This window comes from Globicephala melas, chromosome 15 (genome assembly GCF_963455315.2).
Source record: "Globicephala melas chromosome 15, mGloMel1.2, whole genome shotgun sequence".
Classification (NCBI taxonomy): domain Eukaryota; kingdom Metazoa; phylum Chordata; class Mammalia; order Artiodactyla; family Delphinidae; genus Globicephala; species Globicephala melas.
The window spans coordinates 41,151,116-41,176,671 of record NC_083328.1 but is presented as its reverse complement, the minus strand read 5'-3'; the positions used below and the strand labels follow the sequence as shown (position 1 = coordinate 41,176,671).

General features: G+C 46.8%; 1 protein-coding gene across 4 annotated transcripts in view; it reads left to right on the top strand.

Annotated features, from left to right (window-relative positions):
• The first annotated feature begins 1,600 nt into the window (after positions 1–1,600).
• Positions 1,601–25,556, top strand: part of RALGAPA2 (Ral GTPase activating protein catalytic subunit alpha 2) — a 282,220-nt gene continuing 258,264 nt past the window's right edge. For all 4 annotated transcript variants that reach the window (XM_030872473.2, XM_030872472.2, XM_060284396.1 and 1 more), the window contains exons 1-2: positions 1,601–1,806; positions 24,184–24,294. In XM_030872473.2, coding sequence (XP_030728333.2) covers positions 1,701–1,806; positions 24,184–24,294 — 217 coding nt within the window. In that variant the 5' untranslated portion in view covers positions 1,601–1,700. The remainder of the gene's footprint in view (positions 1,807–24,183; positions 24,295–25,556) is intronic.

The following is a 25,556-nucleotide window of genomic DNA, read 5'->3' as shown; positions in this document are numbered from 1 at the left end:
TTATCTTCCCCTAAAAGAATGGTGCGGTGAATATTGCGACTTACTATGTGTAGCCAGGTACAGGCTAAATTTCTGCAACAAAGACACCCAGAATGCTTTGACTTAAGAGGGAAGGTTATTTCACTCTTGTGACAGTCTTGGAGGGTTTGTGGTCCTGATGGAGAGGTCATCCAGGAACCCAGGCTGGTAGGACAGTTCTGTCATCCTGAGTGTGGGGCTTCCATCTCTGGGTCTGAGATTCATCCATGCCATTGGGTTTATTGGTTGTCTATTCCTTTTTACTGCTGAGTAACATTCCTTTGTATGAATATATCCCAGTTCTATCAATGCTATTTGATAACTTGAAAAATAGAGGATCTAACAACCAAGAGATATTTTTTGCATGCCTGGATTAAATATGTAGGATTATTTTAGCTTTTTATCCCATTTTATTTAACGAACTTTTATTGAGTGCTTCGAGGTCAAATACAGTGCCCAGCGATGAGGCTAGAAGGCTGTGTAAATCGCTGGCTCTTCCCCCAAGTTACAGTTTAGCCGAATGAGGAAAAGACAGTTGTGCTGTCCCAATTTGATGGAGATCACGTGATTTTAAACAGCCAGCTTAAGTGTTTGCTAAAATGTTGTCAAAATTTGAAGCATCAAAGGATCCAGATGCCAATAAATAACCCTGCAGATCTCCAGACCATCTTCCATCTCAAAGTCTTGCCTCAGGTTACAGGCACCTGGCCTTAAAAAGCATCCCAGCCTGAGAGTAAGGTCCCTCAGGTTCTATTTCTGGTTCTGCTACTGTATTGCTAGGTGGCCTTGCACAACACAGAGAACATGCACTTCCTACAAAGCAGGAGGAAAGACGTTGAGGAACCTGCCAGTGAGGCACTCTCACATCCCAAGTGAAGACGGGTCCCAGGAACCAAGGGGAGTGGGGCTGGCCTCCTCTCCCAGAGACTAGGCATGCCCTTCCCTACTGCCAAAGCCATTCATTTTAGTGTGTAATTGGAGCTCCGATTTTGGTATGATCAACGGGATTTCCACTCGCTCCCTCACTCCCTGTTGTGAGTTTCTGTGGTTCACGTTGCACTAGAGGGAACTGGGTGGGCGCACAGGCCGGAGACTACAGATACAGAAGCCTTGGGCCTCCTGGGGTAGGGGGCGGGCGGATGCTGCCCAGTGACCGGGACCCTGGAAATGTGGTCTCAGGGTCTCGCCTCCTGGAGAACTACCTTTCCCAGGAGCACTTGCGGCCCACGGAGGGGCGGAGAGGGGGGCACGTGCTCAGAGCCGGCCCACTGACTCTCATCGCGCCGAAAGCGCGCCAGCCTGATTGGAGGGCTCTGTCGCGGTGCATCCCGGGACTTGGAGTACAGCGTGTGCGCGGGGCCCGCTTCTTTGTGATTCGCGGCGCCTCCTCGGAGCCCGGGCGCGCCCCCGCGAGGCGGGTCCAGACGACGCGCGCGTGCGCTGCGCCCAGGGGCCGGACGGCACCTCCCGTGGGGCGGGGCGATGGGTTTAGCGTCGACACCGCCTTCCTGCTCCGCCCCTCGCCGGCCAGGCCCGCCCCTCCTTCCTGGAGCCACAGCCGTAGCGGCGGCGGGCGGCGGCGGGCGGCCCGGGAGACACGCGCCGGCCTGACCCTATGCGGTGACTCGCGCGGCGCAGGCGCCTCCTGCCCCGCCGGCGGGGCCCGGGCTCCCCGCGGCGGGATGTTCTCCCGAAGGAGCCACGGGGATGTGAAGAAGTCCACGCAGAAGGTGCTGGACCCCAAGAAGGACGTGCTGACCCGCCTGAAGCACCTGCGGGCGCTGCTGGGTGAGGCGCGGCGCGGGCGGGGGTCGGGGCGGGATGCCGGGGCGGGGGGCGCAGACCCTCTGCCCGGGCCCCGGCGTTGTTCCCGGGAAGCGGGCAGCCTGGCCCGCGGGCTTGCCCGTCGCCCTCTAGTGTAAACTTACCCCAGATTCTCGCCGGGTGGCCTCGGGGCCGGGCGCGGCCGGGACGGTCCCCTCCCCAGCAAACCCTGGACGCCCGGGGGTCCTCTCACGCACACATCGAACTGTCATCTTCCCTCCCAGTTTTTAGTTTTTATTTTTAAGTCCGAGACCCTAAGTAGACTGAGACCCCAAGTGGTCCCAGCACGGACTTAATTGAACTGTCATCTCCTCCTCCCCCTCCACTTTAATTTTATTTTTACTTTTGAGTCCGATCCCCGAACAGACTGAGCCCCCAAGTGGCCCCGGGTTAAATTTAAGTGCCCTCTCTCTTCCCATGGGTCTGGCTGCTTCATTTTCTTTGTGTTCTTGGTGTGAAGGGGGCTCCTCGTGTCTGCTTGGAGGGAGGGGTGACTTTCCTGGGTTCAAGGAGGCTGCTTCTCCTTTATTGTCAGGATGACACTGATGGTTATGTGCCTTCTTCCGTTTTTATGAGCCCTCTGGGTGGAGATTCTGCAGAGCCCAGGTCGGCCTGCACTTGACCTGGGATGAAACTCACCCCTGTGGGTGTGAAGTGTTCCCAAGGCTTCCTCTCCCCTGCCACCTGTGATCTGTAGCTGGTTTGCTATGCTGTTTTGTTTTCTCTTCTTACCTCCTTAGTCTTAACTTGTGTTTAAGGTGGAAACACCTTTGCTGTCTATAGACAGGCTTGTCTTTGTGTTATTTGCGGGCTGAGAAAAAGATACTTTATGTTTCTTCTAGATGTCTTTTTTTTATTCTTAAAATGAGCAAAATCACCTGATTTAGGGCACAGAGTCTTAATGTGTCTGTCACTTGAGGAAATACGGTATAACAGAATTCATCATATAGGTGAGAATTTTAAATAAAGATCTTGTTCATGAGATTAAAATTTGCAGATGATTTCTATTTATACTCCGTGAAGTACCTCTAAGGAAAACAACAAATCCACACACCTGGTTTTGCCAGGTGAAGTTTTTTACATTCTCAGATTCCTTGAGATTCCGCCCGTCTGGGTCAGCTTGGAATGAAATGTAAATTAAGTACTGTTAGAGGGATTAGTTTTCAAGACTTTTGAAAGTGAAATTTGGTGTTCTTGGTAAACTGAACTTTCTACTTCCTGTACTAAAATACCAGGAGCACACAGGACGCATTGTGTGGGGTTCTCTTAGTAGTGACTGATTAACACCTCCTGCAGGGACATTTTTTGATAAAGGAGAGTAGAGTGGTATTTTAAAGCAGTTGATACTTGGGACTTTTTCTGTGGCGGAGAGCTTGAACTTTTGTTCTGTCCAAGTCTACAGGATTAAGTTGGCTACATTTTGCAAAGGCAGACGCAATTAAACCTAGATGTTCATTTTCTTAGAGACACACAGTACATTGTTACTGTTCTGAGAAAGTAGTTAGTTTTCAAGGCTCTGTGGTTTCAGTTGAAGATGTGTGTCTTATTTTGAGGAACTTTCTTTTGTCCTTTCATTGAGCCATCTGACCTCAGTTTTGCAGCGTGGAGAGGCTCTGTGATATTTCCTTATGTATGTTGGTTTTTGTTGATGCATCGCTGGTGGACTGGCCCAGTTTACTTCATTTATTACTGTAATCTTATCTGCAGGTACTAGATTTTTGTAAATGTGTCTGAGGAGTTCTAGTTCATAATGTTTCATGTAAACTTTCACTTACGACGGTGGTTGAAAGGCTTTAAAGAAAAATAGTACAGCAACGTACTAGTCCCACCACGTCGCATATCCTACTGGTTTGCTACTTTAAGGAAAAGTCTACTAGGAAAAAAGTCCTTTTCATCTGAAAAATAGGATTTAGCCAAGATCAAGAAACTATTTGAATTGGGGTTGACATATACACACTACTATATGTAGAATAGATAACTAATGAGGACCTACTGTATAGCACAGGGAACTCTACTCAATACTCCGGAATGACTTATATGGGAAAAGAATCTAAAAAAGAGGGGATATATGTATATGTATATGTATAACTGATTCATTTTGCTGTACAGCAGAAACTAACACAACATTGTAAATCAACCATACACAAATAAAAATTAAAAAGAAAAAGAAGAAGAGACCAGATTTGTGGTTACCAGAGGCAGGGTGTGGGGGGATGATTGGATGAAGTTAGTCAAAAGGTACACACTTCCAGTTATAAAATAAGTCCTAGGAATGTAATGTACAGCATGGTAACTGTAATTAACACTCCTGTATATTGCATATGGAAGTTGTTAAACGAGTAAATCCTAAGCATTCTCATCCCAAGGAAAAACATTTTTTTTCCTATTTCATTCGTTTTGTATCTATACGAGATGATGGATGTTCACTAGACTTTCTGTGATAATCATTTCATGGTGTATGTAAGTCAAATCATTATGCTGTGCACCTTAAACTTATACAGTGCTACATGTCAGTTATGTCTCCATAAAACTGGGAGAAAAAAAAGTATATTTGCAAAAAAAAAAAAAAAGAAACTATTTGAAGGAAATGAATAGAAATTATTATTGTATTTTTATTTGTATATTTTGATAATACTCTTGCTTTTCATATATTTTCCAGTGATAATAACGATGTTATTTTTTATTACATACAAAGTTAATAGCACTTGACCTGGATTTGTAGCCTGCAGCTGCATGAGTTTGGACCAATTACTCAGCCTTTGAATCTGTTTCTTTACTCTGTAAATGGGTATGGTGATGTCTGCCTCATAAAGGTTATTGGGAGTGTGATGTATAAGCCACTTCAGCTTGGAGTGGACATGTAACAGTTTCCTCTGTCATTACTGTTTTCCTGTCGTTAGTAGGATGGGACAAGCGTTTTGGTAGGTTGTCCCTTCTCCTTTCTTATTTTAATAATTGTGATGGATTTGCTCCCTCTTCATAAAAATTAGTCTGTATTTAAGACAGCTGGATGAGAAAGATACAGTTAGCTGTGAAAGGTAGAGTATTTCTTCATATCATGGTAATGACTCCAGTTAGAACTTGCTTAGCTACTTTGACCTGCCTATATATTGTAGATTGGCCTGGTATTATTAACTTTATTTTATTTAATTTTAATTTAATTTAATTTTATTTTTTTGTGGTATGCGGACCTCTCACTGTTGTGGCCTCTCCCATTGTGGAGCACAGGCTCAGCGGCCATGGCTCACGGGCCCAGCCGCTCTGCGGCATGTGAGATCTTCCCGGACCGGGGCACGAACCCGTGTCCCCTGCCTCAGCAGGCGGACTCTCAACCACTGTGCCACCAGGGAAGCCCTTAACTTTATTTTAAAGGGGGAGGGGAAACTGAGACACAGGCAGGGCTTACTGGGGGCCAAGCCATGCACTCAACGTTGTGTATGTATTATGTAATTTAGAGGAAGAACAAAGAGCTGATAGGTCCCCTGACTCCCAGGTCTCCTTACATTGTTGAAATCATCCTTGGGAAAATAAATAAGTAAACAAAACAAAACTAAAAAAACATTCTGTAAACTGCTGTCTTGCTGCAGCAAAGATTCCATGTCTAATTACAAGTTGAGTGCCTACTGTGAGTCCCAAAATAGGATTTAGAAATGGTATTGATGTGGCAGGAAGAAGAGATGTAAAATACCAGTAAGCACGTAGTGTGCTATGTAATTAGATAGTGGCTTATATACGGTGGACTCCATTATAGGATTTCTAGGGGCAGAAAAGATCATTAAGAACAAAGATAGGGGCATCTTGAAGGAGACCCTGAAGAATGGTTAGACTTGTTCTGTCCAATAGAAATAGATGTCAGCCACAGGTGTGATTAAAAATGCTCTGGTAGCCACATCTAAAAAAGTAAAAAGAAACAGGTGAAATTAATTTTACTAATATCTATATATTTTTAACCCCATACATCTAATATGTGTTAAATCAACAGGTAATGAAAGTAAAATGTTCAGTTTTTTCCATCATTTTTTGATAGCAAGTCTTTGAAATCCCATGTGTACTGTACGTGTGCAGCACGTCTCCGGTCGGGCCAGTGGCATTTCGAGAGCTCAGGAGCCACAGGTAGCCAGCGGCATGCTGGACAGAGCAGGGTTAGACTTGGGGAGAGTCGAGGGGGAGAGCATTTCAGGCCGAGGTGGGGAGGAGCTGGTGGTGGAAATACACAGTGATGATGCGGGAGGTTGAGGAACCTCGGGCACTGAGGATTGGGTGCTGGAACCCTGGCCCTGAGGGTGTCCACAGTGTCAGAGCAGTCACCAAAGTGGTGTGTAGGCCAGGGGTAAGGGCAGGACAGCGAGTTGGACTTCGGGGTCATGGGGGAGGGGAGGAGAGGTGGCCTGACCGGTAGGAGCTGAGGCAGGTTGGGGCCAGATCAGAAAGGGCCTTGTTTGCCGCAGTTAGAAGCTCAGATCTTATCCTGCAGGTGAGAGGGCCCATTGGAGAATTCTTAGCAGGTCGAATGGTAATATTCAAGCACTGCCTCTCTGCCGGCAGGGCCAGGATAAATGGACGGGGCCAGTGGGAAGGCAGGGAGACACTGAGAAGACTGGTGACGAAGGAACAGACAGGGGCTGGGGCCTGGAGAGGAGGGGCGGGGCCACGAAGGACCCTGTGGCAGGACAAGCGATTCTCAGGGAGGAATGAACATGAGGTTTGCAGAAGCTGGGCGAGGAGTGATTAATCTGAAGGAGAAGAGGTTTGGGGTCAGGGGCCACAGGCCAGTCAAATCTAGTGACACCAGGGTTCAGACCAAATATCTGGAACCAGAGAGGAGAGAACAGTTGCTCACAGAGGCTCTATATGCCCATAGAGCAAAACTCAACATTTTGACGTTTCCTTTTGTGCATCTGTTGCTTTAAGTAGGGACAAGTTCACTTACAATTTTAAACGTTGCCTTTTAAGCTTACTTTTAGCATTTCCCCATGTTTTGTTCCTTTTATTTTTATTAACTACAGATGTTTGTTGAGGCGATGTACCATAATTTAGCTTAAATAGTAGTTAAATAGTTTCCTTCCTTCATCTCTCCCTCTTTTTTTTCTCTCTCGCTTTTTCTCTCTTTTTCTTTCTTTCTCTGGTGTAAATAATAACTACTCTGAACATCTTGGGAGGCGGCTTCTCCTGCATTTTGCATTATTTTCTTGGATTAGATTCCATGGAGGTCAGACTGCTGCGTTTCTGCCTCAACCCACAGTGCTGTCCCACAGTGCTGTCCTCAGTGTCGCTCCCATTGCCCTGCAGGCAGCGAGGGTTGAGGCGGCCACTTCCTTTGCAATCTGACTAGCAATAAACTGCGTTGTTAGAATTTGATAATTGGTGTTAGGTATTTGGGGGAGTGGAGGTGTCTTGGATAGAGCCAGAAGAGTTGGGAGGAGACTCTGGCTAACGACAGAGCAAGATGAGTTTGGTGCTGATGTGTGTTGAGTTTGAGAAGAAGGTGAGATACAAATGGAACTGTCTGGGAGGTGCTGGATGTGGTGTCTGGAGCTTAATGAGGGGTTAGAAAGCTATGGCATGGTTATTAGCATTGTGATCTCACTGGATCGTCCTACAACCTGTGATGAAGGTAGTGTTCCCACCCCCGACCTCGAGATGGGGAGACTGAGGCTCCCGGAGGTGGGCTCCTTGTCTGCCAGCTCCCTGTCTCTAAGGGGCAGAGCTGGGGGTCATAGGATTATACAGCCCGTGTCGAGCTTTTGCTAGTTACCTGACGCAAGCATATTTACGTACCAGAAAATATATTTACCCACCAGAGTGAATGTTAACTTGTAAACAAAAGCCAAGCAGTTTTTGCGCGTCTCCCAGAAATGTTGCTTTGAGTTTTGCTGCTCTCTGCCTAGTCTGCTTTACCGTATTCTTCTAGGGAGACTTGAGGCCATATTTGACTTGAACATGGCAGAAGATAAAAAGACTCCTTCTGTGTTTTCGTGTTCACTGACCTCTCTGTGCCCTTGGCAGGCCTTACAGGTGGTAAAATATTTGCATGGACATTAGTGCCACATGGACATTCTGCAACCAGAGCAAAGCTGGGGGTATAACTCCAGGCCCTTCAGACAGTCTTGGGATGGTTTCTCTCAGTTGACCTCGTCTTAATTAAAGCGATTTTGCCCTAATGCTCCCTTTGCTCATTTTTCACCGGTTAGTAACATTTTATATCTGTAACTTCTGGAATGTAAAATGAACTTTGGACACATATATGTCACACAAATACGCCGTCCCTGCTCCTAGTGCTTGAAATTGTCTAGCCTTCTGAAGTGAGAAAGGTGGACCTAGGATAAAAGTCTGACTGAGCTCAGATGTTTTGTTTGAGATAACTAGAAAAGGTTGCCTTTGACCTTTTATTCTGGGAAGAGAGATAATTGGTAGGTCTGGAATATTTTGATGTAAACTTTTATAATTTGTACTTTTATTTTGTTTGTAAGTGCTTTATTTGCAGATGGACATAAATACTTTTACTAGCTGTTTAGAGCACTGATCTTTGGTCTCTAAGTGCCACAGATGAAACTAGAGAACAGTTTATTGCTTTCAAAATAGCAAATTGATTCAATTTAAATTTTAAAATTATTTTTAAAAGAAGGAATATGTTACTCTACTGTAAAATCAAGAATAATTAATATATAAATGTAGTAAGCAACTATCTTGTTCTTGGATTTTTAAAAAATTCAGTTTCACGTACATTTTTTCGAGTCCGTGTGTGTGTGTGTGTGTGTGTGTGTGTGTGTGTGTGTGTCTGCTTGGTAGGGCTGTGTCTTCAGAGATCAATAAGGCACAAGCCCAGGATTTACTGTTTGTTAGGGGAGACAGACAGGTAAACAGCTGCATTTACCACGAGGATGTTAGTGCTGGGGTGTGGGGATGGGGTAGGGGTGGGGGAGTGCGTGTGGTGGGTGGGACTGTACAGGTGGCTGCAGGTGTAGAGGAGGCACAGCAGAAGGGCCCCTTGGAGAGGCTGCCAGTGCTTCCTTAGGGGTGCGGGGCTGAGGTGGGTCTGGAGTAATGAACACGGGTTTCCCAGGTGGGCAGGCTGGGGGCAAGGGGACTGCCGCGAGAGGAGCTTGTGCAGAGGTGATGGTGTGGCCACCACGTGGCTAAGTGCACACTGTCCTTTACCCTGTGCCATGGGTGGACGTTTGGAATCCGGGGAAGAGTTTTAAGCAGAGGAGCCACCAAATCCAGTGCCTCCCCTCGGTGATAGTCCAGGAGTCCCAGTCTCCCTGAGGTTTGAAACATGGATTCCTGGCGGGTGAGAGCTCCCATGCATTTGGATTACAGACCAGGAGGATGTAGCCTGGGCTGCCAGTGTTCATCTTTCCCTCCATGTGGGGAGCACACACCTCAAATTGAATTCACAGTCAGAGGGAAGCAGAGCGGAGAGATGGAGAGTGAGGAGTGTCCGTGGACCCTGTGTGAGCTGAGGGGCTCAGCCCTGTCTGTGCCATCCCCACCCTGAGCTTCTCAGTTGTAGGAGCCTGGAGCACCCTGTTTTTGCTCTAGCCGGCTTGAGTCATATAAGATTTCTGGGCCTTGCAATGGGAATAGTACACATTAATATGCCAGGAAGAGACTGGGAAATTACAGATTGAGGATGGATGGGTCTGTGTGTGTATGTGTATATATATTTATATATATATAAATATAAATATATATGATGTGTATCTATATAAATAAAATGGGCACAGTTTAAGTGATGTGGATGCTGCCTGCCCTTCCACTCAGCGACCATGTGCCTGCCTGGCGGCATGAGGAGGGACAAGGGACTTCGCTGTGTCCTCAGAGGTCTTCTTTCCTTCATGTCTGTCACTGTGGGAACATCTTCCCTGCTGGGTGTGCCGCTCATGTTTAAGGGTAATTGTGATTTTCTCCATTTTTACCTTTCACGTGACTTAACCCCACCTAAGACGTAACTTGACTGTATCCATAGCTCACATTCATGTAGCACTTCACGCTTTTGCAAATGTTTTCTCGTATTCTCATTTGATCAAATTGCTGTCTTAAGGATTTATTACCCTCTAGGTTCTTAGCAGAGCTTTGTTTCTGCATTAGTTCTGAATCCTCATTCCAGAATTTTAACTTTGATATTTAGCAAAGAGATGTTTCATAACGATTTTATGTCCTTTATGTTGTTTTAGAAACTGAAACCACGTCTGAAAGATACTGAACACTATTTTAAAAGTAGTTGTAATCTTTAACAGTAAATACGTACTTTGATTTTGCAACTGTGGTTTAGTTAAAAAAAAAATTCCTTTTGAAAAAGATAAGGAACCCGTTGATGTTGTCTTGTGTTTGAGTTTCAGTGATGTCATTTATTTATTGAGGCTCAACCTGGCTTTCAAGGGCACAGGAGGTACTAGGGACGATGCTTGTGCCCAGCTGTGGGAGCTGTGAGGGTGAGCATTCAGATCAGCTGTGCTCCGGGGAGCGCCACTGGCCGTTGCTCCCAATGCTGCCCTTGGATTCACCACCACTGTGTAGCCAAAGCTGAGCTCCTCCTGGGCTCCTCCCAGCCAGTTACTGAACACGCGGGGGTACTGATGTGGCCGTTCCTTTGAGACCCAGATGCCTCTGAAGGGAGACTTTGTCTCAAGGGCTCCCTGTTGGCCTGGCCGGCAGCTTTTCAGACCTGTGCTGCCTCTTCCTCCTCAGCCCTCCTCCCCTCCCCTCTTCTGTGCAGGGGTCAGACCTCCCTTCTCAGGTCCTCCCCTTCATCCTTCACAGACAGCTCCCTCAGTAAACCTCCTGCGTGTCCACTCCTGTCTTGGTGTCTGCTTTTCGGAGAACCCAAACTAATATGCCGTCCCTTTTCCCAGAGGTGTCATCCAACCTGTCACGTAAAATTCTTCCAGGAGCCGGCGGAGGTATATTACATCTTCACACAAAGTGTCTTCGTCCCTTTTCGCTGAAATGATCTTTCCTCAGAATTCCCATAGCATTTTGTGCCTTCCATTTGGCATTTATAGCCTTTGGTTTTGTATTCTACTTATCTGCGTTCTGCCTAATCTCTCTCACTAAGTGATATTGATACTAAATAACGTTGAGAACACCAGCAGCTTTTTGTACATCTTGATTCCTTTTGGTGACATACTTTCTTATTTGTAATAATAATAAGTAGCATTTAATCAGCGCTTTCCATGTGCCAAGTACCGCAGAAACACTTCACATGTGTTAATGCATTTAATCCTCTCCCAAGTGGGATAGGGAATGTTATTATCCCCATTTTACCAATAAGACCCAGAGAAGTTGAGAACGTTGCCTACGGTTGCACAGCTAGTAAGTGACAGAGTCAGGATTTGAACCCAGGCAGCTGGCTCCAGAGTCCCTTTATTCGTTTAACAGTTATTTTTTATCCAACCCCAACCATGTGCCAGGCATTGTACACAGCACTGGGCACGCCTGAGCTTGCATTCTGAAAAACCAAGAATGTGATTTCCACATAGATGGATCTCAGTCTGGGGGAGAGTAGCGGCCACCGCTATGGATGTTTAGAAAAATTTCTAGAAGCCTTCCTACCCCAGCCAGAAGTTCCCATCATTAAAGTAATGATTCAAGGGACTTCCCTGGCGGTCCAGTGGCTAAGACTCTGCGCTTCCAGTGCAGGGGGCGTGGGTTCGATCCCTGGTTGGGGAACTAAGATGCTATATGGTGCGTGGCACAGCCAGAAAAAAAAAAAAAGATTCAAGACCACGAATTAAGTTCTCCTGACAGAGCCCTCTCTCCTCCCATGTGTGCGTGCACTGTCAGACCCACCCCCTGGATCCAAGGGGAAGAGCTTTAAGAAAGGACGATTTCTGTGGACAAAAGGGAGAAGAGGTTGGGGAAACCTTGACTGGGGTGGAGGCTGAGGGCCAGCGGGGCCAGAGGGCTGTGGGTAAGGACAGGCTTGGGTGAGGCTTAGGCAAGTACCCCAGATATTTTTTCATGGAAACAAAATGGGAGAGACACTGTTGTCAAATTTTAAATTTACAAAAACCAAAACTGAATTACCATCCCCCGAAAAGGGCCTGTTATAACTAGTGGTGAACATTCTTCCAGTGAAATCTTGCTAGTATTTTCAGGACTGCATGGAAGAGAGGGGAGCTGAGGACACATGTTGCTTCCTTGCAGCTTTCTAAAGGGCTTAGCGTGTTTTCATTCTGTCTGGTCATATTTCCGGTGCCGACAGTGTAAACCTCTTTATTCCATGGATTCTGTATCTGATAAGATGAGGATGTGTTTGGGCCAGAGAGGCTTGGTAGAGTAGAGCTTATGCTGAGCTCCCAGAGTGGGAGTAAAGTATTACATAGTCTTTCTGTGTATGTGTGTGCACGTGTGTGTATGCATGTGTGTGTATGTGTGTGCGTGTGTCATGTTGCAGATACTTACTTTTGAGAGAATGGTTCCATTCCTTTCTTCCTGCTCCTAAAATAAATACATATACAAACATATCATCTTTAACTGAAGCAAAAAGTAAATAATGAACTGGAAAAATAACTTGAAACTTAGAGGAGAGGAAATAGTTATATCCCCCAAACATAAAGAGCTCCTACATATTAATAGGAAAAATTATAATAAATAGATATTCAAAATGTATGTGTATACATAAGTCACAAATGAAGAAATGACACCTAGGGAGATGGCCTTTGCCCCCAAACGGAACAGTGACTGCAGACAGAAAAGAGAAGAGGGGAGAGAAAGAAGCAGTGCTGGAGAGGAGAAGCCAGCCGTGGCCGGGGAGCCCTAGCTGGCACACGTGGCTGGTCCTTCCTTGTTGCAGCGGTGGGTCCTGATAAGAAGACAGGCCAGGACCACCGTGGCCAGTGGGGCAGGAATGCTTGAGTGCGCCAGACGTGAGATGGGGCCACACAGCAGACCGAGCTTGTGATAGTGTGTAGATGCGCTTACTACGTCGCCCCAAATTCTAGTAAGAGCCAAAGAGTAGGTATCTTTGAAAGTGCCCTGATGCTGACAAGAAATGGAGATCAGCCAGTGGCTGGAAATGAATGAGCACAGGAAAACGTTGATGGGTCAGTGCAATGTTAATTAATCTCTGAATGGTGAGAAAGGCAGCAGACGGGCTCAGTTTCAGGTACCTGCTAAATTAGAACGCTGTTTGTGCTCTAAGTTGTGTTTCTTTTTTAAGAACTTGAGCCATTTCAAAATAAATTTTGTTTGTTTGTTTTGGCTACCCCCCCACAGCTTGGAGGATCTCAGTTCCCTGACCCGGGATTGAACCTGGGCCTTAGGTAGTGAAAGCCCGAATCCTAACCACTAGACCACCACGGGACTCCCTCTAGGTTGTTTCTTAATGCAAAGGCCTGAGGGAGTCTTGGTCTTTGGCTCAGTGTTAATTGAAAAGACGTGTGGTTTCTAGGACCTGGTGTTGCTGCTGAGCGTGCGCCGAAGGGGAGTCTGCTCCGCGGTCGGTGATCAGTCCAGGTTTAAACAGGACTTGACGTGTGCTAAGGCCACCAGGTCTTGTAAGTGAACCTGCCGGTGATTGGAAATTTCATCACCTTTTTGCATTCAGAGGTGTCACACCTTTGCTTGTTCCTATTCAGTTCAAGCTGTTGAGTGGCTGGACAGAGACCGTTTCTTCCTGCCCGACCTATCATTTTTCTACCCTTTCCAGTAAATGACAATTAGAGAAACATAGCTTTCTCTAAAGACAGCAGAAGTCCTCTACACCTAGATCATTACAAGGCATTATGTACAACGTACGTGTTATTACAGAAGAGGTCTAACGCCAATGTTGGGCAGAGGAAATTTAAATTATTTTCTGTTTTTAGGGCATTTTAGTCTTGGCAAAGATACTACTGTACGTATTGTTTAGGTCTTCAATGTTCTTCAAGTTTCAAAAGTAAGACACGTTTGGAGGAAACTATGGCCGATGTCATGTCTGCTGTTCTTTTTTATGGTACATAGTCAGGTTTTGAAAACAAGTTCTTTCTAAATACTCTGGCAGCTTTTTTTTTCTGAAATGAATAATAGTTTTTTCTGAAAAATAGTAGTTGTTTTCTGGTTATAAAATTTTACATACTCATTATAAACATTTGAATAATACGAATAAGCAAAAAATAATTTAAGTATGAAAAAGCTCTTCACATTCTGCAGTCCTCTGATAACCATTGTTAAAATTTTGGTAAACATGCTTTCTGTTCTTGTTGTTGCTTACGTGCAACCTCTCTCTCTGTGTCTTGTAGGTACACACATAAACACAGTCTTACATGAATAGTTGTTATACGTGGGCTGACACTGTATTTTTGACCTAACACGCCTTGGACATTTTTCACATGAGTAAGTGAAGGCTTACATGATACTTAAATGGCCCTATCGGGTCCCACTGGACTCACGCAACAAATTATCCACTGCCCATTCTTCAGGTTGGCAGTGCCAGGCCCTTCCATGCTGTCAGCAGACCCCGGCTTGGGGGGAGCAGGGTGACTGCCCGGTGGCCAGAGGGGCGTTTGGTTTCTTATATGAGGATGAGTGGGGCTGACGGTGTTGCAGCTGCTGATGCGGCAGGGGACAGTGGGATGATTTTCTGGAAGTAAAGAGAGCTCCTTGGGGAGGGCCGTCTCAGTCTCTGCGGAATTAGCTTCATAGAAAGGCCGCCCTTTTAACCTATCATGGAGGAAGGCCATTCCCCTTGCAAGCTGGCTCTGGTGTCCTAAATAAACCAACTTCTGGGTCCTCCCTGGGGTTTAGTATCTATTTAGTTCCGGGACATCTACCAGCTCTCTCTTATGGACTTAAAAATCTTGTGTTTCCAGGTGTACTTCCCTGCCCCTCCTCCATCACTTTCAGCTAACGTTAGACGTACTTAGGTAAGCAGTGCGGGAGCCGGACTGCCTGGGTTTGAGTCCTGGCGGGGACCTAACCTCTCTGACCCTCACCTGGTGGTGGGACAGTACCTGCTTCCTAGGGCTGTTGGAGGTTTAATTGAGTTAATATATACAAAGCCCTTTTGTAAGCCGTTATTATGCTTATTAATAATAATTATTTGACGTAAGTAAGACGGCTCTCTGCCCTCAGCACCACTTTTCTGCTGCCTTACTTGTTAGAAATGGAGCGGGAGAGGTTACCATTTAGCTCCTGTTTTATCTATTTCTATCTCCAGCTCTTTCCCTAGTGAGTGGTTTTGACTGTAATATAGGCCAGTTCAGATCAAGAAAAGTAGAAGTAGTTATGCATCGCCTCAAAAAATCGGATGAAACTTGATTCCTACAAAAGAAATAGATATATGAAAATATAAACTGTTATGTATAAGTTAAACTACAAGGATATATTGTACAACACAGGGAATGTAGCCAATATTTTATAATAAAGTATAACCTTTAAAAACTGTGAAATACTATATTGTATACCTGTAACATAATACTGTACATCAACTATACTTCATAAAAAATACATGTATATGGGCTTCCCTGGTGGCGCAGTGGTTGAGAGTCCGCCTGCCGATGCAGGGGACACGGGTTCGTGCCCCGGTCCGGGAGGATCCCACATGCCGCGGAGTGGCTGGGCCCGTGAGCCATGGCCACTGAGCCTGCGCATCCGGAGCCTGTGCTCCGCAACGGGAGAGGCCACAACAGTGGCCCACATACCGCAAAAAAAAAAAAAAACATGTATATAAAACACATTAGATTTGAACATTATATTTCATTGGTGTATATATTTTTGTTTTATTGTGTTGGCACTTGATATCCGTTAAAAATAATGTTTGAGTCCTGCTTTTGAGACAGGTGTGTCAAAAATGTTTAAGATAAAAGTAGCTCTACTTTTAAAAATTAGAGCTCTGGGTACGTGGAGTATATCGTCATCAGAATCACTTTTACATGGGGACTATCAATCCAGGATAACAAAGTGTTAACATCTTTCTGACTTCTAAGAATTTTACTTTCCGCACCTAGCTACCATATAGGTATAAAGAAATGAAAATAATACATCTTAGGAAACAAAGTGGGATGAATATAACTTCTACAACCTTTCAATTATACTAGGATTTGTTTCCTGTTCTACTGTCAGATTTTACTTCAGTATCTACAAGGATGTTTTTGGATATAGGTAACAGAAAACCCAAATATAAACATAAATGATGAAGAATTTTTTCTCCTATAGAAAGAGGTCCCAAAGCAGGTGGCCCCCCGAGCCAGCTGGCACGGCAGCTCAGTGACGTGCCCATCTGCACGCTCTCCCCTCCCTGCTTTGCCCTCTTTAGTGTCCTCTGCATGGCAGAGGTTTGTCCCCTCAGTGGCAAAATGAACTGCAGGCATCGCACCCGGACGGAACAGCGTCCAGAGGCAGGAGGAAAGAAGCACTTCTGCTTTGTGTCCCTTTAAGAACAATGACCCGTTTCCAGGCATCTCCACCAGAATTCTTCCCCTTGCTTGTTGGCCAGCACTGGGTCACAGGCTTGAGTCTAAACTCATAGCTGGCAGGGGACTAATGCCACAGTAATTGGCTCAGCAGCATCAGGTCCCACCCCCACGAAGGGCACACGGATTTGCGGGGTGGATGGTCCCTGAACAAACAGGGGCTCCATTAGGAAGAGGAAGGGTCTGCCGTGCGAGTGGCTGGGCGAGGGGGCAGGAGGGAAACCGGGAGTGTTTGCTCCAGGCCACTCTCGCTTTCAGTTTAAATTCTACAGAGATAGAACAGTCCAACATGGCTGTAATAATGTATGTAGGAAACACAGTTATCAGCAGAGCTAAAATGCGAGTTCATTTCATTTCCTACAAACAGGAATATGTGGTTTAGGCCTCCAAGTGCTTCCAAAAGTATTATGTCGGCGTTCTAGGCTCCTCTTCCTTCCGTGGCACTTGGGCACAGAGGTGCATGCGCACCAGCTATTGGCCCCAGAGAGGGCTGAGAACTGGATGAATGGTGTGGAGCCCCGTAAAGTGGGGGTTGGGGATGCTTGGTTGAGTTGGTGAGTGGGTTTAAAGTGCTTGTTTTATTATACAGCATCAGTTGCACAGGTACAAAACATTCTTTCACATCTATTCAAGTACTTAAACCAACAACTTAAAAAAATCTTTGCTATCTGGCACATGACCTGTGCTCAAATAAATACTTTCGGTTGAATTAAGGGTGAAACTGACTGGGTTTTTTTTTTTTTTTTTTTTTTTTTTTTTGCGGTACGTGGGCCTCTCACTGTTGTGGCCTCTCCCGTTGCGGAGCACAGGCTCCGGACGCGCAGGCTCAGCGGCCATGGCTCACGGGCCCAGCCGCTCCGCGGCATGTGGGATCCTCCCGGACCGGGGCACGAACCCATGTCCCCTGCATCGGCAGGCGGACTCTCAACCACTGTGCCACCAGGGTAGCCCTGACTGGGGTTTTATGGAGTGAATATGATGCAGGGGGAAGGGAGGTGATTGAGGGACAATGACAGGGCTGATTAAAAAGGTGGATCGTGGAAACCAAATTAGGAAGAAAAAAAGAAGTGAAGACTTCAGAGGGGTCATAGATCATGACAGAGGGGTGAGATCATTGGATTGAAGGACCCAGGAAGGTCGAAGAGTTGTTGGAATTAGGTTTCCAGAAGGAGGGAGCAGGGGAGGTAGGGAGAATGGGTTCAGAATTGGGAGGCAGGGAGGTTAGAGGGATGCCCGGGCGGGCCTGGGGGCAGAGGTTGCGGAGGGGGCATGGAGGACAACCTCAGTGGAGATAAGGAAGTTGGGCATCACCTGTGTAAATGTGGCAATCAGTGCTGGCTATGAGGGCAAAGACAGTGAGCCAGGCCCTGAAATCTTCTGGAGAGCGTCCTGGGGGCGGGTGAGCGGGTGTAGACTGTAGCCACTGAAGCCGGAGCCTCCATCTGCCATGCAGGTTAGCGCCCCCATCCACACGAGGATTTTGTATTTGCATGTAATCAGCACAAGGACGCTTTTAGGTCTGCACATAGATGCATTTTCAGATGTGAATTTCTCTTTGATAATAATGATGACCATAAAAGTATTGCGTTACCACTGAAGCATAGTCAGCATACCTGCTGTCTTATGACCCGAATACCTGCTGAGTCTTGAAAGGGCTTCATTATGAGGACTTTACCTCCTCACCAGGTGAGTTCCAGGTCAGTTACCTGCCCTTGGAACAGCATTGCACACAGGAGGTTCTAAAACCTACCGGCTGGTGTCAGAAAAAGGAGTCCCTGCCTGCACTCTAGTTAGTGTTGCAGAAACTTTCTGTTGAGGAAAGTGTGTATCAGCTGGCAGCTCTTGTTATTCAGACCCATATTGTCTCCTTTTCCTTCTTTGACGGAGGTGACAATGTGTCGTACTTGGGGCACCTCTTCACGGGCTTGCCGGCTCTCATGGCCGGTGAAACTTCTTGGTGATGAGTTGCTTTTTCTTCCCCACCAACATTTTCACAGCAACGGTGCAAGACAACCCATCCCAAACCTCAGGCTTACAGAGACCTTACGGCAACAAGCATCTGTTTTATTCCCTCACCTATCTGCATTGCTGCGTGCTACTGCCCTGGCTGCAGGTTGCCTGGGGTTGGGTCCTGCTCTGCTCCATGAGTTTCCTCATTTCCTTTGTTTTTGTTTTTTAACTTTTTATTGGAGTATAGTTGATTTACAGTGTTGTGTTAGTTTCAGGTGTACAGGAAAGTGAATCAGTTATACATATACATATATCCACTCTTTTAAGATTCTTTTCCCATACAGGTTATTACAGAGTATTGAGTAGAGTTCTCTGTGCTGTTACAGTAGGTCCTTATTAATTATCTATTTTGTATATAGTAGTGTGTATATGTCAATCCCAGTCTCTTTGAACCAGAGACTACTCGACACTCTCCAGCCACTGCTGCGTCGGGCTTCTAATGACAGGTTGTCCACAGCAGGTCGGGAGATCAGCCCCAGATCAGTGTGGGTGGGCATTTTCTAAAGGAGTGGATGGAGGGCGGGAATAGTTCGTGGCATTATTATAAAGTACTTAACGCAAGAGGGAAGGAGGGCAGGGAGCTAGGCAGTTGTGAAAAGGTGGAATCACCAAAATCTCATTAGCCCTTAAGTAAAGGCGCCATACTCATGACATTTTTCCTTGTCAGTGTTTTCTGTCTTGTGTCTGACTCATTTATTTTCCTTGTTCTCACTGTTTCTAAATTACGTTTTATTAAGTCGCCACATTCGCCTTGAATTTTTCACTCACCCCTTTTCCCTTTCACCGGCATGTGATCTTGAGCATCGTGCTTCAGTGCCAGTATCTAGGGAATCTGAGTAAAATAGCAAATGACGCCGTCTTCATCTACGTGCAGATGTGTAGGCAGCACTGGGATGGTTCTTGGCCCTGGGGAGGGTGGGGGACGGAGGACAGGAGGATTGGGGGTCACTCCCTACTCCAGAGGAGCTGGTCTGAACCCCTTCTTCCTCTTGACAGTGTCCACCAGGGCCCCCAAGTCTGAGAAGGACATTCCCTCCTCCTTTGGTGCTTTCAGGGTCTGCAGCAGGTTTTTATGAGGCTGGGCTATGATCCTCCCAACTAAAAAGGAGTAAGATTGCTATTGGGAAGGGTTATATGTGGGAGGAAGTGGAGGGACAGTCCCACTAGTTTTGGAGCATCTGCTGCTGAATTGGGATTAAGTGCTGTGCCTTTTCGAAAGGTCTCATTAAGTGGGTGAGTTTCACGTATCATTGAGTTTTATGGCTCCACAGGTGAAGCTGGGTTATTCCCACCTCGTGAGATGGCCTTTGCCAGGAGCTAGGTAATTGGAAAACAACTAACATTTATTTACGTAATGCTGACTACACACTTAGGAGCACTTTGCTTATGTTCATTTTATGGGCCAGGAACCATCGTTGGCCACATTTCTCAGGTGAGGAAATTGAGGCACAAAGTGTTTTAAATAACTCGCCAAGGTCTTGTAGCTTCTGGACTTGAACCCAGGCAGTCTGCTCCAAAGGGTCTGCCTTCAAGCTTTGCTATTGTCTTCCAGCTAGATGTGGGGAAATCATTGTCAGCAGGAGGCTTAGCTGGACAAAAGGCCAGGGGAGGGTAGCTTCTGGTGTGGAATATAGATTATTTTTCAGATATAATGGGAAAATAGTAGAAACAGTTGATTGGCTGTTGGTTGGTGGTAAAGGAGATTGCTTTACAAATCCCAGAATGACCCTCAGCTCTGTAAAGCTGGCTGCTGGTTGCTTCTCTGTGGTCAGTGTGAATGCACTTGCCTGGGTTTTGTGATGCCAGCCAGGCAGCGTGCTAGCGTCGGTGCCAAACACACCCAGACTCATCACCTCAAAGGTGGTCTACAGCCTGGGCTCTGTACCTGGGGACTTCCCCTCCTTCCTGCTTCCTTGCTGGCCCCACGAGGCCACGGGGAGGTTGCTGTGAGGTCATTGTGGGGAGCCGGGCTGCGTCTCCCCTCGTGTCTTACCTGTCCTCTCATCCCCCTGCTCTTCTCCCTCAGGCTCTCCTGCACATCCCATCCCCGAGGGGACGACGTATTTCTCTATATTCCTGACCCAATTTCTGGTTTTGACTTCTTCCGTCTGTTTCTGAGGCCTTTGTGTAGCTCAGGTTTGAGCTGGAGACCCGGACAGGAGTCTCTGACTGGCCTGATACCTTGGGCAGGTTACAGACGATTCTGAACCTGAGGTTTCTTTGTCTTAACCACACCTGCCCCATCCCCCTCACAGGGTTGTGGTGAGGGTCAAATAAAATACAGTCATGAAAGTGTGTCTTTCAAAGCATAAATGTACGGTGTTTTTAATGTTCCCAACCCCCCCAGGTGGCCTTGTCACTCCCTGCTTTGATGCCCTGCCTGAGCTTCAGGCACGCTGCCGTCTCCGTTACTCGCTTGTGTTCCTGTACCCTGGAGGGCCCTGCACTGTATTCTCTTGGAATTTCCCAGCATTTGGCGCAGGGCTATTTGGCAGGGCTCAGGACTCAGTCTTGTTTGAATGAACAGATGAAGAGTGTCTTTCGAAAGGAAGTTTGTGGTCATAGGCTTTTTTTTGTTATTTTCCTGAGCAGTCTTCCTCCTATATATCTTTGGTTCTCGAAGTTACCTTGTTACAAAGTAGACCTGTGATACTCCCTTGTGTTCCCTTCTGCAGGACGCTAACTCCCAGTGCCCGCCTTCTCCAAGATCTATGCTTTGTAAATATTCATCTGATGAGTCTTGTTTTTCAAAAACAAGACAGATCGTGGAAACAGTCTAGGTTTTGAAGTAGAGATAGAAAATATTTGATATTTATTTTTTGTTTGTTCATTTAACAAATGTGTGTCAAGTACCTTTCAGGTACCAAACTCTATTCCTGGGGCTGGAAGTACAGCAGGGAACAAAACAGATGTGATTCCTGCCCATATGTGGCTTCCATTCTAGTGGAGTGCCGGTCGGTGGAGAAGTAAATGAATAAATGAGACAGTCTCCACTAATCTTAAGTGCTGTGGGCAGGGATCACGTGAAGGGGACTCCCAGACGAGTGAGGAGTCCTCACATGGGTAAATAAACTAGTAGTTACAGATGTTACACCCTTCGTTCACTGTGTGCTGGGTGACCTGGAGGGCGTCTGCTTGTCTTGTCCTGAGGACTTTAAGCTCCATCCACTGCTAACCCACAAGGAAGACAGTGAATGGCTGAGGAGGAAGGTGGCTGCCGCCTGGACTCTGGCCTCATGAGGGTGTCTCTGTCTGCATGAAGCCCCTCAGCCTTGACGAGGACCCTCTTTGCTCAGGTCGCTGACACTCGAGTATTTCTGAGGGACCGGGGAGGCGAGGGAAGGTAGACTGTTCGTGGCCCATAACCTTTCTGTGCTGTCTTGCCATACCTGTGTACCCATGTCCTCAGCATGGGGATGCTTTGCTCGCTGCGGCCCATTCACAGGCGAGCAGTTGGCCGCCCACCCGCCAGACTCCGTGAAGGAGGAGGTGGGTGATGGAGGCCATGCTTGGGGACACGGGGGCTCCTTAGATTTCTCTGTGGAGGTTGTGTGGGGTCCCAGCTCTGAAGGATGAGAAGGAATGAGCTGGATGAAGATCAGGGAGGGGAACACGTGTGGGAAGCTTGGGAGATGGAAAGAAGCCACGGCGGCCAGAGTGCAGGGCGCAGAGAGAGTGGTGTGGGACGGACTTGGCCTTGAGTGGAGGAAAGCCCGCAGGGCCGCCAGGCTATGGTAAAGGGTTTGGATTTTATTGTAAGCAGAACTGGAGGCCGTTGGAAGGTTTTGAGTAAAAGAATGGTCTGATTTGGTTTATTCCATTTTACTGTTGACGGCAGTGTGGAGAGGGGACCGTGGAGGGGAAGTGGGGATGCGGGGACCCTGGGCGGGGATGGGTGGTGGGCAGGGATGGGGTACAGTGCCCGGTGGGTCTGTGGAGGAGCCCACACCCCGGACACGGGCTGGGAAGGAGCTGGGAGGAGCCGGGATGGGGACTAGGTTTCGGCTTGAGCAGCGCAGTGGGTGGTTCCTGCGGGAAGAGCAGAAAGTGAGGGTGAGAACGAGAAGCCTTTAGACCCTCACTTGGAACAGGGGCCGCGAGAGCTGGGGCTGCAGAGCGGAATCGGGCGTCCTCAGCAGAGGGTTGACATTTCTCTCCTAATAACCCCAAGGATCTGAAGAAGGTCAGGCCACTTTTTCCCATCGGCATGAGATCTGATGGGTTACAAGCTGTGGTCACTGTCCTGTGATTGTATATTATAGGCTGTTTCTTTTATTTAGTTCGTTCAAGAAAATATTGAGCTAAATGCTATATTCCCTGCAGGGTGCCTGATGATGCAGAGACACACAGGAGGTCTGTGAGGGTGGGGACTGTCTCTAACAGAGGAGACAGACCCTTCCATCAGAACTAAGTCAGGAGCTGCACCAAGAGTGGAGTACAGTGTGACACCATCTAGGACGGGGAGGAACAGGGCTGTGGGCCCCAGAGCAGAGGCCCTGACCTGGCCTGGGGGGCGGGGGAGGTTTCAGCGGTCCCGGGAGCAGTTGGTGTTGGCATGAACATGAACAAAGCCCTCTCTTGGAAGTGACACATCCTGCAGAAGGCACTTGAGCATTCCTTGGCAGGGTTGTGTAGCTCGTGAGAATGGTGATATTCACATGGGTTAAGGATCCTGATGTCATTGTTACCTGCTTGGGTGAAGGTAAACTGGTTAGTTGCTAGGAACTTCCACTGCTCTGTGCTCAGTGTTAATTTGTGGCAAGAAACAGAAAGTGAAATTGGCAGTTCCTATGACTTTACCAACACCTTATGTGCATTGTTTCAAAGAACCAGGGCAGATTTTTGCATGAAAGGCGCTGTGTAGTTATCAGAGGGAGACAACTCTAGACTCACCAGCAAGAGTGTTAACTTTATGGAATGTAAGCATAGCAGTGGGTGTGTTCATACATATTCACATTAGGACCTTCCAAAGCTGATACGACTCTGTTATAGATTGAATAGCAACACACTTTATTTTCTTGAGTAATCTTATAGAACTTTAAGGAAGCTGTTTTTAATTTTCCTGAGGTTTCCTAAGGTGTATTCTTCCAAAGAGCTAACACCTTGGTCAGGACACTGCTGTAAACGCACAGACAACCTTGTTTGCTAAGGAACCTGTACAGAGGTGTGTTGACAGTGGGCGACTGACCGGAGCTGCGAGGGATGCTGGCTGTGTTGTCGCTCAGCCCCTGCGGGGGCCAGGGCTGGTGGTGGGAGTGCGGGGAAGCTGTTCTTGGGCTAAGTTCCCTGCACCACCTGCCGATCCACCCGCAGCCCTGGTTTAGCAACACTGGTGCAGCTGGGAGACACACTGCTGGGACGAGGCTAGGAGCACGTGGCGGGTCCGCCGTGTCCACGCAGGGGTGGGGCGGGTCACGTAGAAGCTGGAGGGACGCGGTGGCAAGTGGCCCAGGTGGATGTGGGCAGGTGTCGGGGGAGGGCCTGCTGTCCTCTGGGCGGTGGCACGGGAGCCAGGAGGGAGGGAGGAGATTCTGGGTCATGCCGGGCTCCTGGCAGAGTTGTTTCTCAGCCATACAGACTCATCCCTCCTTATGGTCTGGGTCAGCAGCCACCTCTTCCATGAACTTTTACTTCCCCACCCCTAACAGGAAGTCATCTTGTCCCTCCCTGGACCCTCACTTACCCCTGGCCTTCTAGCTGCTCGTAGGTGCTGTGCCCCCAGGCTCTGACCTTGAGGTCTGGGATGGGGAGGGGAGGTGCCCCAGGCCACCTCAGAGCTCTCCTTAGGTGGAGAAAGAAGTGGACTGGAATACACTTTGCTTTGTTTTGTCTTATAAGGGGATATGGCTCGTTTTTACATTCCTTCATTTCTGAAAAGATTGTGAACTCTGATAGTTGTGTAAGTTTGTCATAAATGGGAACTTTTTCTTTGCAGATAACGTGGATGCAAGTGATCTTAAGCAGTTTTTTGAGACCAACTATTCTCAGATATATTTCATCTTCTATGAAAATTTTATAACACTGGAAAATAGTTTGAAATTAAAAGGTAAGAATTTCTACAAAATGTTTTTGATATACAAAGTTTTTTGTTTTTTTAAATAAACATTCAGGAAGTTCTGAGAGGTTATGTGTGTCATGTGCCACAAGTTACATGCTTTTTTTTTTTGCGGTACGCGGGCCTCTCACTGCTGTGGCCTCTCCCGTTGTGGAGCACAGGCTCCGGATGCGCAGGCTCAGCGGCCAATGCATAATTTACTCAAAAAGAAAGAAAGAAAAGTAATGTATGCACATGATTAAAAAAATTCAGATTCCACTAAAGGGTTTGGAATGAAAACTGATGTGTCTGTTTGCCCAGATACCCAGTCTTGCTGTGCAGAGGCAACCACTATCAAAGTGTCCTGTATATGTTATTAATATACTGTGTTTATATATGTTTATGGTTATGCCCATACATATTGGGTTGGCTAAAAAGTGCCTTTGGTTTTTTAAGTAAAAATAAAAGACACGTTTTTCATTTTCACCAAGAACTTTATTGAACAAGGTATTCACCCTTTAGTTCCACTACCTTCTGCCATTTTTCAGGCAACTTCATAATTCCATCTTCCCAAAACTTTTTATCTTTTTGAGCAAAGAACTTTTCCAGGTGCCTTTTACGGTCTTCCACGGAATTGAAATTTTTTCCATTAAGAGAATTTTGTAAAAAGCGAATACATGGAAATCCGAAGGTGCAATGTCTGGTGAATACGGCAGATGAGTCAGAACTTCCCAGCCCAGCTGTACAGTTTCTGCCTGGTCATCAGAGAGTCATGCGGTCTTGCGTTATCCTGATGGGAGATCATATTGACTAACCTTGGATGCTTTTCGTCGAGTGCTGCTTTCATTTGGTCTAATTGGGAGCAGTACTTGTTGGAATTAATTGTTTGGTTTTCCAGAAGGAGCTCGTAATAGAGGACTCCCGATCCTACCATATACACAATATCGCCTTCTTTGGATGAAGACCGGCCTTTGGTGTGGTTGGTGGCGGTTCATTTCACTTGCCCCATGATCTCTTCCATTCCACATTATTGTACAGTATCCACTTTTCATCTCCCATCACAATTTGCTGTTTTCCTTACGTTTAAGTAGGGAATCTCATGCGGAAATACGGTCAAGAAGGTTTTTTTCACGTAACTTATGTGGAACCCAAACATCAAAGCGATTGACATAACCAAGCTGGTACAGATGATTTTCAACACTTGATTTGGATATTTTGAGTATGTTGGCTATCTCCCAGGTGGTATAACATTGACTGTTCTCGATTAATGTTTC